At 34.5% G+C, this 15,159-nt stretch overlaps 1 protein-coding gene across 4 annotated transcripts; it reads left to right on the plus strand.

Annotated features, from left to right (window-relative positions):
- The first annotated feature begins 10,639 nt into the window (after positions 1 to 10,639).
- Positions 10,640 to 13,844, plus strand: LOC122090331. 4 transcript variants are annotated; one of them, XM_042660078.1, is made up of 7 exons: positions 10,640 to 10,799; positions 10,875 to 10,980; positions 12,001 to 12,358; positions 12,558 to 13,035; positions 13,184 to 13,239; positions 13,542 to 13,636; positions 13,671 to 13,844. In XM_042660078.1, the coding sequence occupies exons 1-6, from the start codon at positions 10,772 to 10,774 to the stop codon at positions 13,587 to 13,589; spliced, it is 1,074 nt and encodes a 357-aa protein (XP_042516012.1). In that variant the 5' UTR covers positions 10,640 to 10,771; the 3' UTR covers positions 13,590 to 13,636; positions 13,671 to 13,844. The 4 variants fall into 4 exon arrangements, with proteins under 4 accessions (XP_042516012.1, XP_042516155.1, XP_042515989.1 ...); XM_042660221.1 differs by having other exon boundaries at positions 13,551 to 13,636; XM_042660055.1 differs by having other exon boundaries at positions 13,542 to 13,844.
- Positions 13,845 to 15,159: the final 1,315 nt, after the last annotated feature.

Raw genomic sequence — 15,159 nt, forward strand, 5'->3', positions numbered from 1 at the left:
ACTGTTCAGTTATAACGGCACAACTCTAAAATGCGCTTACGAATTAGCCACGTGTACTCACTTGTCGTACTCGTACCACGATGGGAAAGCTAAAAATATTAAGGACATTGATTTAGTAAGAACACGGGTAGAGAGAGCTATCGACCACAACATCAGCGCATCTGTTAAAATGGAATTTATGATGACAAGACAATTAAGAGGATAAGACTTTACCAAAAAAAATGAGGATAAGATTGAGATGAGCATGTACGCTGTCCACATCCATTTCGGATCATCTCCCAAAATTTATCAGGGTGGGCCTAAGTTCCGGTTGCCTGGATAATGAGTCTAATGATAACCGGGCCAAGGTAAGAAAACGACGGGAAGAGCTAAAAGGCATCAACTTATCATAGCTTACTTAATCCAACGGCTGATACCATGCAAGTGGAAGTTGAAATCATTGCGGGGCCATTCAATTTTGGAAAACTTTATTTTCTTAAAATGGATTTTATGAAAATTTTCATTTAACAACATTATTCAAAACAAAGATTGGTGTTACAAAACTATCCAAAAAACGTGTTTCTCCCTCATTCACCTACATTTTATGACATATTTTTCACCTTAATTTCCTCAACCTCACATCCAACATCAATTCCAATTTGGACCTTGCTTCCTAAGGTTGAGTATATTGTCCCCTCCAAGTCAACTATGCTAACCCCTTGGAGTTATTATTTTTTTAAGTATATTTTTACTTATTTTTATCTCTGAACATATCTTAGATTGATTTAAATTTTATACGTAGATATGAAAGAATGTATCTACTCGTAAGCAATGTTTTATAACCAAATGGCATATATTAGTTGGGACTTTATGTTAACCTAGGCTACAAATTACCATAATTTTTTTTTACCAAACAGAATGAGAGATATATTCCTCTAGAGTTGGGTTGGTTTGGATTACATCAGAACAAAGTAAATATGCCCATGCCAAAAATAAATGATTCCACCTTTATCTTTCTAAGGCACCCCATTTTCTTTCTCCCACCCGGCAAGGATCCTGTAAATAATGCTTAAGTCTTAATGTGTATGATTTATATTTTTATTTTTTTAAGAATTTAAAAAAATAAAATTCTTGAACAAGTGTCATAAAAAAGTATTACTGACGAAGAACATGAAATGAATTTTTATATAATAAGCTGAGAGATCATTTCATGTGAATAAGAGAGGAATAAAAAGAACCATCCACGGTTGGCTCAGAGAATTCTTCCCCTTTTTTAATGAAAATGTTTATATATGGTTCATGTGTTTCATTATCCATTCATATGGATATAACGTGTTAAGGACTCAAGTGTCAACTCCATCCAACAAAACATAAAATCTGTGGGCGCGCTTCCCATGACAACACAAGTGTGCACCGCTTGGATCTCTTCCAATAACTTCATGGGTGCCAAAACTTTAAATCTTTATAAATCCTTCAATTGCCAATAGAAAAGTCTCTTTATAATTCTTTAAAGTTTCATCCTCATCTCCCTCTCACCCTTCTTTATCCAAAAATGGCCATTAATTGCAATGGAATGTTAGTATTTTGGATAATTTCCATCAATGGCATTCCAATTCAATCGACATGTTCACACTCCACACCATCGTCTAGTTAGACTCTTAGATTAATTTTTTTAATTGAAAATTCTAATCTCATGAATTATCTAATCATCACAGTCGAATCACAACTAAGGAGGAAATTATTTTTTTAATATACTCTATCTTATGGAGTTTTCAATGCTAATATCCCATTTGACTTCCTCCAATTGGATTGGGACGGGGACCGGCCTATGTGGTTGTTTCTATTAGGTTAGCAGAACCCTTTTGTGATTATAATGATTTAAAAAAATATTTAAAAAAATTATCTATTTTTGTTGGATCATATTATTAATACCTTTTTCGGAAAAAAAAAATTTATCAAGATCTTTTTCCTCTCTCTCTCTCTTTTTTTTTTTTTTTATGGATATATGGTAAATATATTTCCACTAAAATTGACATGTGATTTAAGTAAGTGACTTCCTTTATCCATACAAAGTTGAAAATGTCCAAATCATTGATATATAAAATGGGGGTTAAATTAGAAATCATTCTTAGTATGGCTATGTTTCACCCTTCTCCCAAGTAATTGAGACATCTTACCTACACACTATTTGGGCTATGAACTGGAAACATCATCATCTTATCCCTTTCATAATCATCATCATTATCATATTGCATTGACATTAAAAAAAAAAAAAAAAAAAAGTATTACTTCTTATCCCTTACATCTTATATCTACAACTTAGGTTCATAATAACTATATAAAGTTCCCCCCTAAAAATTTGGGTCCACTAGTCATTTGATTGCCTCATTAAACAAGTGGGATTTTATAATTTCCCTCAATTTTCTATCAATGTTGGCTTTGTACTTGCCATCACAAGAGTGTAAAGAAACCATCTACAAGGGTATGATCTTAATTGCATCAGAATTTAGTGTCATTAGCATGTCTTGTGTATTCACAGCCTAATTACTTATCAATGCTACTTTTATTTTTCACATGTACAAGGATTTGTGCACTTTTACTGCATTTGGTATACATTTTAGGGCAATAATACATTCCAGAAGATCATACCAAACATAGCCTTAGTCTTCCACCTATGATCTTAAAAATCTAGATATATTATTTATTTAATATATATCTGTCGTCTCATCTTCTCAACCTCAACATTTTTTTGGTCCCAGATACCCCCTTGAAGATCTCAATTTTAAATTCTGGTCAAAGAGAATGAATTATACAGCTATACTTCGAAAGTGTTTGGAATCGTATAATGAAATTTTTAAACTAATATAAGCATGATTTCTTGGAATGCGGTACCAACTTAGACTGAATTCCAAAAAATACAGCATTAGTCTCACTGCCTCAATGCAAAGAATTACTTGGAGCAAACTCAATTGATTTAATTAAAAAATATATATTATTTTTGAAATTTAATCTAAAAAAAAAATCATTATTTTTGTCGACTAAGTTGTTAGGGTGCTAATTTAAAACTAAACTTCTTAGTATTTGTTGGGCAATATAGGTTGGCAAGTTGGATTCGGGGTTTTCATCCTTGATTTCGAATAGTGATAAAAATAGTAGTTATCAAGGTCATTAAATATTAGGTTTCACTCTTCTCATAAGAAAAAGATATTAAATTTACAATACTTATATTTCTAAAAAATATTTCAATAGATATCCACTAGGCGATACACATGATTTTTACATACATCACTTAACTAATATAGAAAATCAAAATATATAATCCTTAAAAAAAAAAAAAAAAAAAACAAATATACAAGGGAATATAGTAGTAGGTAAAAGATATAAATTTTTTTACCAAATAAGAAGGCAAGAAGAGTTACGAACACTAGGATAGCCTAGTGGTGGTAGCTTCGGCTTGTGAAGCCAGCACCCAGGGGACCATGTCGTACGCATTATGTGAGTGTGTGTGTGTGTGTGTGTTTTCTTATTTATTTTACATCTACAATTTAAGTGAAGATCATGGCGGTGGATTGTTGTGCTAGTCTCTTCGAGGATTAGTCAAGGTAGACGTAAGCTCGCCCGGACACCTTGGTTAAAAAAAAAAAAAAAAGGCAAGAAGAGAAAAACATGAAAGGATTTTTTTTTTATGGGAAAAGATTCACTACGCAGCTGGGCAGGGTACAATAGTACATCTATGTCTATCTCTTTCTTCCTCATATGAAATGACATTGTTTCTCTCTGATATAAGGTATCTTGCCACACTTCATTGGTGAGCCTCTATGCCACTTGCTCATAGAACTTTCTCCCATTTTTTTTTTTTGCTGTGCTTATGCTTCAAAATGTTCACTAATTATAAGTAAAAGTAGATCAATTGGTCTTCGATTAACCTCATTTTCAAATTGATTTAGTATACCAATTCATTAATATATATGTCCAAAGAACAGCTTGTTATTATATAGTATAAAAACAATGCCCAAGACTCTTATAACATAAATAACTTAAGCGTATCAACAATATTTGTATGTTCACACATATATATAATAGCTCTTATTTTATTTTAAAAAAAAAATGAATAGCTTCTAAAATTTAATATTATATTTTGATCATGTTAAAATATGTGTTAAATCTCTCGAGTAGGTTTCACAAGTTGTCAATTGTCTTCTATTTTATTATTAGTGGACACTACTGTTAAAACTATTTTTATGTAAACCACTACTATTATAACTTTGGATACCTATCACTTATTAACCACTACTATTATAACTTTGGATACCTATCACTTATTAGTCAATTTTATCTTTATAATATAAAAATATAATTATAAATTAAAATGGAGAATAAGAAATGATAGACAAAAGAAAGAGTCACAAATATATGAGTACACTCCAAAAAAGCAAACCTTCAAAAAATAGGCCAGAGGATTATCATGAGGCTGTAGATTGGGAACTTAAACCAATGAGAGGGTGGGAGATAGATTTATTCAATAGGAGATCCACATTTTATATGTAGAGAGAGAGAGAGAGAGTGTGTCAGTGTTTTACACACACTCACTCACACACACACACACACACATAGAGAGACAAAGGAGCATGAAATCGAGGCTTTGAAATAAAAATACATTCATGTTGATGCCCTTGCACTCTCTCTCATTGATCCAATATATATATATATATATATGTGGTAATGTATGTATGAATAAAAAATCTATAGAGTTTTTATCTTTTCGGTTTTTGATAAACAAATTTCTCCAGAGTTACAAAATGGGGATTGAGGGCCACTTATCCGCCTAAAATCTGCCATTTGAACCTCATTATATTCACAAAAATTAGGATAGATATATTATTTTGCCTTGCTTGCTTATTCTTGACCAAATAGGGGCCTTGTCGTGCACCATGCACACAATCTTTTGCTTGGTGTGCATGGTCATGCATGATGCCCGATCACGCACTGTTGGATGGAATTGAAGGGATGCATCATAGGCTCTCATCCCTCATCCAACATCTTTGTTTATGATCGTGGACATGCACAAAACCTTTTCCCAAATTATATATATACTGCTTGTGAACACTGTTAACAAAAACACGTTTTAAACTCCGTTTTAATAAACACGTTCCCTTTTTTGCCATTTAAAACACCTTTTTCTGTATGCTTCCCAAATATATGGGAAAAAAATGCAAATGACAAACATTCCCGTTCTAAACACGTTTTCGTTTTTTAGCGTTTTTTAAGACTTAACTTGTTGAATATAATGTCTACTTAATTAAGCATATCTCTCTCTCCCGAACTCTAATCGACTCGATTCTTTCGTCGACTTGAAGCTAACTCAATGGCTTATATTTCTCATGATACCACTTCAACTCAATATCAATGTATGAACCTCGAAATTGATATACAAATTGATGCATTTGTTGAAAAGTGTTTCTCAAGTGACGATTCCCAACTCAAATTGAACATACATTACTCCAAAAGTGTGTAGACTATGTTAACAACAATGAACAACACCATAGTCAAGTCACATTGCTCAATAAGACTTGATCATGTGTGGTGTATGAATTTAGAATTGGTGTTGGATGATATTCAATTATATGTCTTAAAATGAGACATGATATATATAGCATTAGTGTTGGATACTGTAGTTGTTTTGAACATTAGATATAGATATTCATGTAATAATTCCTTAATTTATATGAGTATACTATCTTTCTCTTTTTTTTTTTTTTTTTTTCTTTTTCAAAATCTACACGTTTAAAATCTGTACCATCCGTTTTCCGTTTTTTCCATTCCCATTTTTACTAATTATGCTTGTGAAGGTTTGTATAGTCACTCATAGTGACATATGGACGACGAGGCCATGGCATCTGATGGGTATATTATAGAAGGAGTAAGTGAAAAAAGAAAAAAAAAACCTATGAAACTCAAACTCAAAACCTCCTAATAAGTGTGAACTTTATTCATCACAACCTTGATCAGCAATTACTTTAAATAGTTGTTGTAACCCGTCCTTGTGTTTGTGACATTCTCAAGTCTAACTCAAGAAAACAGATAAAAAATTTCGATGCTTCAAAATGAGCAAAGTTGAAAGAGCAGCTCCTGCGATGTCTGGAGACATCCGATCAATTAATCCAAACGGTAGCTCCCAAATTACTGTTGTTGTCGTTGTCTTTTTTTTTTTTTTTTTTTTTTTTGACACTGCTATTGCTACCTGGCCACCTGTTGTGACAGTGCTTTTGGATAAAAAAAAGCATTTTATTAAAGAGGAAGTTGGTTTCTTACTGAGCATGACATCTCCCTCTTTACAACAGTTAGGTTTTGTCCACCTGTTTCTTCTTTTTTATATCATATTAAAAGACAAACTAAATTCCATCAAACAAATGCAGCCCCACGCGCTTTATTAGGACTGAAGCTAACACTAACCACATACACTGATACACACCCACAGAGAGAGAGAGAGAGAGAGAGAGAGAGAGGAAATGACCTTTGTTTGGAGTTTATAGGTATAAAAGTGGGGAAAGGACAGGGAGTTGGAAGAAAAGCATTCGGGAAATAGGTGTGGGCTCAGGCTTCATCTGCCGTTCTCAACCAATCTACCTATCTGTCAGCTTTAAAGGATAAATCAAGAAAAAACAAAGCTATATGTATCTATCTTGTAGTAAGTCATACGGCCCCACCCTTTTCATCCTCACATTAAACCAACTGATCATTTAAAAAAAAAAAAAAAAAAAAAAAGAATTTTTCTATCGAAAAAAAATTGTTCCTTGATCTCATGGTTCTTCCAATGAAGTGGCATATATAGGTATCAATAGAGATGGATTTTACAGAGGTGTGGACATCATTTTGTTGCCCTTTGTGTCTAATTAATTAGAAACGAAAGTATACCGTCCATATGTCCATCTTGATTGATAAATATTTAACGATATTTTTGTATCTGTCCTTAAATGGGTTCTTTAGAGAAACAAATTACATCTATCACTAATGCCCATTTTTCTTGTAGTGATTGCAGGGTAGTGTAATCAAAGAATGTTAATTTCCTCAAAAAATAAATAAAAAGAAAAAGAACACCACTGATTATTCCCCACGTTGTTTAGATATAACCCCTGAGTTTGAGGGGGCTGATAAATCTTTTTAGACTCCTTGAAACCGGGGGCTGTAACTCAAGGGGTAATATTCTTTTTTCAGTAAGAAAATAAAACGTTCCACACCTGATCATTCAAAAAAAAAAAAAAGGAAAGGGAAATGCATTGAATTAGTTAGTCCATTGCCACCGCTGGGTGGTGTTGCTGTCACAGTCATGAGTCATGACCCATCCCACCCCCACTATTTCAATGAAGTATGAATGGGAACAACTCTCCCTTCTTAGTAGGTACAATTTCATTGTCAATATATATCTCTGTCCCATGCCTCATTTTTTATATTACAGTTGGTTCGAATGCTAATTCTTCAATGTCAATATTGCTTCATTTATTTGTTCTTTTATGATACTTTATTCCTCTACTTACCAGTCGCCACATTAATTATAAGGGTAACTGAAGGACCAAAATTTTGGCAACACAATTACACAAATCTGGCAACCATTCAATGCTTCACCATTTTGCTACTTACACCCTGGCCTTCCCTCCCCACCCCAAAAAAAAAAAATATAATAATAAGTAAATAAATAAATAATCCTATGGTGATTTAGTGTGATACCTAGGAATTCACATTATAAGTTGTAAGGACAACTACTGCATGCATCCTCACGGTTAATGAATCAAAAATATCTTTTACTGGTCAATTGAACAAACACCCCCCACCCCCCACCCCCACCCCCCACCCAAAAAAAAAATCCAATTTCTCTTCACAGACTCCACCCATTGTAGGGAAGAGAATCTATTTATCCCCGCATCTGATCCTTTGATTAGATTGAAGAAGGGTATTTCAGATCACTGGGGGTGTCAAACGTTTGAGTTTAATTGGGTTTTCACACTTTAGGATCTTGCATTGTGATTGATCTTTTTAAGTAATTGGGCCTCATAAACTATGCATGGGCTCATTTATAAATGGTTGCTCAGGTACTGATCTTTAGCTTTAGATGGGCTACTGAAAAATTAAACTCCAAACAGATTTTAAATGTGTCGGGTTGAGTAAATGGACTTTAAAAATGTTGGACTAGATACGGGTCATGTAACAGTTTAGGAAAGGGATTAGGCAGTCAGTCCACCTGTTTATATTGATCTTCCTAGTACATAGGCTATAATGCTATTTCCTAGAAACAATGGTTAATAATGGATAATGCAAGATTACAGCAAAGATATAAATAACACGTATAAGCAACTCATAAATCATAAACTGTGAACTCTAGTGGAAGCAGTAGGACTAAAGAATCAGAAGCCACCTATCAAATGAAGGCCAAATGGATGATCTACTAATAAAAGTAAAATAAGAAAATAACATATAGTGTTGCTACCATGTGGAACAGCTAGCAGCAGCACATGGCAATACTAAACTACACCTAAGAACCTAGCAGCACATGGTGACACATATATTCACCTCTATACATACCATTCATGCATGAAGCCAAGGGTTAAGCTATTACCTAGAAGAGGAAACAGTTGTTTGAGGATTGATCTATTTGGTTTTCAGTGATGGCTAGACTATTAAATGTGGTTGGCATCAATTATGAGAGAGTTTTCAAAACATTCTCTATCATAGTTATCACCAGAAAGGGGGAGATTGTTTAAAAATTATCTATATGATTTTTTGTGTTTGATATATTTGTCTTATTTATCATTTGTTTTATATTGTGTAAGTTTGCATGATGGTTTGTGTGGCAATGGTTCGTGATTGATCTAAGTTTTTGATCATTCACCTTAGGCAACAAGTGACATTTCAATGAAAATCAAGTGTCTGGTGTAAGACCAAGTTTGTTGGATCATATCCAATGACGACTTAAATAATCTACATTAGTTTAACTTGACTTAAGACATTTTGATAATCTATCATCGAGATTTAACTTGATTAAAGCCCATGTGTTGGGATACATGTATGTAAGAGTCCTCTCAACTGTTGAATGATTAATTGAGCACTGATTGAACGACCAACTAATTAGAGAGAACCCGAATCCTAAGGGGGGTTTCAGGGGAGATGGGTTTTACCTTTTTTTTTTTTTTTTTTCTAATTCATGATTCAAATGAGTAAAGTTTATGTCAATTCCAATCTATTCTCGATCGAATATGATTGTGATCCAATCATGGTTTTAAGTATCTCCGATACCGATACGATACCCTCAGATACGTATCTTAAATTTAGTCTGCTGATACGATACATATCGATACGATACCTTGAATTTTTTAAATCATTTCGTATCGATATATATCCTACAATACATACTGATATGCATCAATACACCACTAATACACATCGATACGATACGAAATGCCTCGATACGACTCTATGAAAAATATAAAATTGAGGTAAAATGTACGTTTCGGTATGTATTGATACGTATCGGTGAGTATCGGTATGTATCGATCGGTACGTATCGGTATATATCAACACGTATCGGTGAGTATCGATATATATATATATATATATATCGGTATGTATCGATACGTATCGGCGCTACGATCATATAATGGCCAATATGGGTAATTTTTCAAAAAAAAAAAGATTTTTTTAAGGGTTTTTGTTCCAAAGTTGCTGTCAGCCATATTTCTCTCTAATTAAAGTGGAAATTAAGGTTGGAAACAAGGATTTTACATTTATGGGACAGTTACAGACCTTGAATTCCTAGTACGATACCCTCAATTTAGTGTTTATGCATAATACATGTTATCAATAGCTTTTTTTAACAAATTCTTTATGCAAAAGTGTTTAAAAAAATGTTTCCTATCTATTTATGTGTGTATCTTTAGCGTATCTTAGTGTATCTCCGATACCATACGATACCCTCCGATACGTATCTTAATTTTGACCGACCGATACGACGATCGATACCGATACTTTAATCCTTGGATCATGCAATTGAATCAGAATTAGAATCAAAATCAAAATCAAAATCTGACTCCACTTACTTGAACCATGGGTGAGAGTTGATACTTGAGAGTGTGACTTGAGACCAAGGTTTTAAAACTTAGGATTGGTCTCGAATCTCAATTGATAATATTGATTCGGATTGGATTGGTATCACTTAGGAATCGACAGATTTATTTATTAATTTTTTTTTTTAATAAATTGGTACCTTACGAGTGGATCGGTCTTGGCCGATCTGATCCAGCGATCCTGACCGATCCGATTTTTAAAGATTGCGAGTCCCAAAGTATGTGCATGAGAAACGGGCCGGAGGGAATGATTGGGGCATCACACACGCCTAAGATCAAGAGATTCTTTTAATCAGACAGTCCTGGATCTCCCAAGCCAAGGCGAAGGGCAACTGAACTGGAAACTTGGGAAGAGTAAAAGATACTCAATTGACGGTTTTCAAATTTCAAATTCAAATTTTTGACTCGATTAAGTGGGCCCAAGACGCTGGAGGCGTTCAAAATCGTTTTTGGACCGTTGATATCACTGTAGAATCATCTTTAGTTTGAGTTAGAGATCGGTTCTTGTTTTCCCGCCCAAATGACATCTGGCTAAAGCTCCACTTTCTTCTCTTCTCCTTCACTCCTTCCTTTCTGTTTGTATATATATTCTGGGTTCCACTCTCTGTGTTTTCCGTTCATATCCCTTTTCACTCTTGTGTTTCTGATTCCTTTTTTAAGATCATCAGAGAAAATTCATGGACGCCACTAAAGCCCAATCTTCTGGTAATCACAAACTTTTTTGATCCTCTCTCTCTCGATTGAAAGTTTCTTAATCATTTATTTGTTTAATCGTCTCAGGAGATACATCGAAATCGAAACTTCGGTATCCTCTGCGATCTGCAAGCAAACCTAAGGATGACAAGACATCCATAGAGGAAATATCGACCGATTCTGTACCTAAGAGGTACCTTCCTTCCCTTTCCCCGATTTTCTGGGTTTTTTTTTTTTTTTTTAATAAATAATTTATTTTGGTTCACTGTGAAATGTAAAACTGAAAGAGGGAAAAATTGGGTAGATGTTTTTGAGGGATAACGAGAAAAGAATACTTGAATTATGTCTCCACCGACTGAAACTTTGAAATTAACCTACTCTCTCCTTTCCATTTTTCAATTTAAGTAGAATCTTAATTACTGAAGTAGTTTCAATGTTGCTGGTTTACTTGATGGAAGGTGTGAGATGGGTTATAAATGTGGATTGATAGAATGAAAAATTTTGTTTGTTCAGTTGGGTGTAACTGTGAATGGCTAAACATGGATCAATTTGTTCAATTGATCTATGATAAGAGTGGATGGGGAAGTATTGTACCTACGGCAAAATGTTGAGGTTGTCAAGAACTCCAATCATAGTGTTCTCATTAAGAAAGTGTATTGATAATGTACCATGCTTATCAAACATGTTTTTCAGGTTGCTACTTATTCTAATTTTTAGTTCTTACTGAATTAAATTTTTTTTTTGTAAACCATAGATTGCCAAGGAATTATATACTGTTTAACCAGAGACGATTAAAACAAACAAAAAGCTTGACTCACCTCACATGAATCTTTGTTCAGAAGCCACATGACAAAATATTGTTTGAGGGTATCTTCACAATCGGGTTATTGTTATAAGATCAGAGGCTTTTTATCTTGTTTGATATTTCATGGTAAAAAGAATGTTGAATTATCAATTGGATTTCATTCTTCAGTTTCTACATGATGAAGCCCTATATTCAGATAAAATCAGGCATACAGCACATGCCAACCAAAGGAGTAGAACCACAGGGTGAAGAATATGAATTATTTTCTGCTTTAATTCTATTACGTGTTTTCGATCATTTTAGAGGCAGAGCATGCAATGTTCTCATTTTCTTCCAGCAGAGCCCATGCCACTGTTGTTCTCTGAAAGCACATGTAAATTGATTCCTTGTGAGATTATATATTTTCAGAGGGAGACCTGCATCAAGTGTAAGCAAGAGTGTGAGTATCCAAACTCTTTCTGGAAAGGATAAGTCCGCCAAACCACCTAGAAGGCTCTCTGTTCCTGCTAAGTCTGCTATCAGTCCTCTTCCAAGACCAGCAGGCACCGTGACACCAATATATGAGAGCAGACCAAAGAGATCTGGTAATGGTCAGGGGAAAAGTGAAACGCCAGTTTCTGAGGTTTCCAAATCTTTGAACCGAAAGAAGTTCAGTGTTTTATCGTCAGCATCATATTGGTTATCACAGATTAAACTATCTGAATCTGCTGCTAAGCACTCCATTTCACTTGGCTTCTTCAAGCTTGCTTTGGAGGCTGGATGTGAGGTATGCCAACTTATTTCATCGTCCCAACGCGTTGCATTTTATAGTGTCTCTTTGTCTATGAATATATGTAAGCATACAGTTCTGATAGCTTTGAGCCAACGTATAAAATATCCAGGCTTAATAATCAATTTGAAGTGGCTACAAAGATCGTAAACATATAAAATTCTCTTGCCTATGCTTACTTCTCTCAAATTTGCAGCCTGTGCAACGAATGCGGGATGAGTTCAAATCCTATGTGCATCGACACGACCTTGATGAACTTGGAGAATTTGTAAAAGAGTTACTTGAGAGCTATGATAACCCAGAACATTTTGAGCAGTCAAAGGTTTCAGAGACTTGTTCTCTAGTGCCTGAAGAGGGAACTCAGTCCTCTGGTGAAGATGCTCAGAGCTCTGTTTCTAGCACTGGTGCTCGGAAACTAAGACCCAAGTCCTTGAACCCTGGAAATGTTCAAGCTACCAAAGTTGAAGAAGCAAGAAAGGACAGTACTCCGAAAAGAACTCGAGCTAGCAGGAACAGGGTATCAGTAAACAGAAATTCTGTAAATTTAACTTCTGTTACCCATGTTAATTCTGGCAATGTACAGAAGAAGAACTCACAGAAGCCTAGTAGGCAGGCATCTAATATACAGAAGAAGAAAATCAAGGACCAAGCAAAGAAAGCTGCCAATGAAAAAGGTGAATAGAGCCACAGAATTACTTTTGGGAATCTTTTTGCTGTGATTCATTTCTGTCCTTGACATACTTGCCAAGTATCTGGATGCATTCATATCCTTTGTCCTTAGGGGGCAAATGTATAATTCATATTCTTGTTTATTTTTTCCAGATGTAGCTGATCCATTGCCTGCTGAGGGGGCACTGAAAGTAGATAAAGAAAATATGGTAAAGTATTTTATTCTAATATTCTACAGAAAATATTATGGAAGCATTGCAGCAAAATTTTTTTTTTTTTGGGAAAATATACTAATTTTCAGATGATGATAAGAAATATCAAATAGTACACGTCGAATTAACCATAACACTAAAGTGATCCGTATTCTATAAGAGTCAATAGCTGTTAATATGTATTTGTGTTAGAGACATGCTACAGGATTTGTTTGATTTTATATATTAATGAAAGTGTAACATTTTTCATATTTATTATTATTATAAACAATTTTGATATATGTGTCTGCTTGTTTTAGGATGCTCAGCAGATGGAAGAGATCAGCTTGACTGAAGAAGTACTGTAAAGCATCTTGTGCAATAAAAAGGAAAAGAAAATGTGAAATTCATATTGATACAAATGTCTGCATGCTCTCATTGCCATTTTTATTTTCAGTGGGGATTTGCTTGTAGAAATACAGATAGAGTGAAAAGAGTTTGAGCCTGGGGTGACAGTGGCTTTTATAGTATTTGTGGGTGTGTTTCTTTTCCCCCTTTTTCCTTTTGTTTCTGGGCAAACTATGTTTATTTGATGTTGTAATTAAAATGGTGTGTTTGGAGAATGTCTTATTGTGTTATATTCTAGTGTTAAAAAAATGTCATTTCTCATGGCTTGATGTTGTCTCCAGAAAAATGCTTCCTCACTGGGCCTATTGTTTTTTCTTAGTACAGTAGATGGCTGATGATTTAGAAGGATGCACGTCTGCCCCAAATGCAGGAAATGCCAGTCCTAATGTTATTTTAATCAATCTATTGCCTCCTTAAAAAAGATATTTTCTATGAATTTAGCAATCCTATACTTCTACTAGGCAAACTATTACTTTTCTCTAGTCTGAAATGCTACAAGCGAAAAAATTGTTCTTGGTTTTGGTAACTGGGGGAACACTTTCTAAGAAGATGCATCTCATTGCTTGGAAAAAAAATTGTTCTCTACTTTCTCAGGAAGGGTTGGGAATGCGAGATGCTATTACGCAGAATAAGGGTCTTCTTAAATTGGATTGGAGACTTCTTACTGAACCAATGCTCTGTAGTAAAATATTATTTGAGATAAATATTGCCCTCGAAGTTCCATTTTTGATCCTTTTTTATTTCATGTGAATTCACTTCACAAATTTGGGCTTCTGGTACTCTAGGGCTACGGCTCCAATGGATAAGGGCCTCATCTTTTGCAAGTGTGGTGCAACACATCTTTCTTCGAAGCTTTTTTTATATTTGAGGGTAGCTTTAAATTCATTAGTGTTGGGTCATCTACCACAAAAAGCAACAGTGGGATCCTAGAAGGATTAAATAACATTGAAGTATTTACTTTAGCTTATTCCACAATTAATTTGAGGAACACGGACATAGCATTCTTTCTCAGGAAGGGCTTGAAGTTTGGTTCTCAATTTTAGTTTGTACTGGAGCTACTGACTTTTTGACCACAACATCAGGATGAGCATATTGTATTATATTTCGACTAGCTTTAAATTCATTAGTGTGGGGTCATCTACCGCAAAGCAACAAATCCTAGATGGTCTGACTATGACTTCTCAAAAGGGATCAAATAACATTGAAATTTGGTTCTCAACTCAGCAGTTACTTTAGCTTATTCCACAATCAATAAGAGGAACACAGCCATAGCATTCTTTCTCAGGAAGGGCATTGAAGTTTGGTTCTCAATTGCACTGGAGCTACTAACCTTTTGAACACAACTTAAGGATGGGCATATTGTATTATATTTCGGGTAGCTTTAAATTCCCAAGTGTTGGGTCGTCTACCGCAAAGCTACAGAAGGAGGCTGAAGTAGTGCGAATCCTAGAAGGTCTGACTATCTCAAAAGGGATCAAATAACATTGAAGTTTGCTTCTCAACTCAGGAGTTACTTTAGCTTATTTCACA

This window comes from Macadamia integrifolia, chromosome 1 (assembly GCF_013358625.1).
Source record: "Macadamia integrifolia cultivar HAES 741 chromosome 1, SCU_Mint_v3, whole genome shotgun sequence".
NCBI lineage: Eukaryota > Viridiplantae > Streptophyta > Magnoliopsida > Proteales > Proteaceae > Macadamia > Macadamia integrifolia.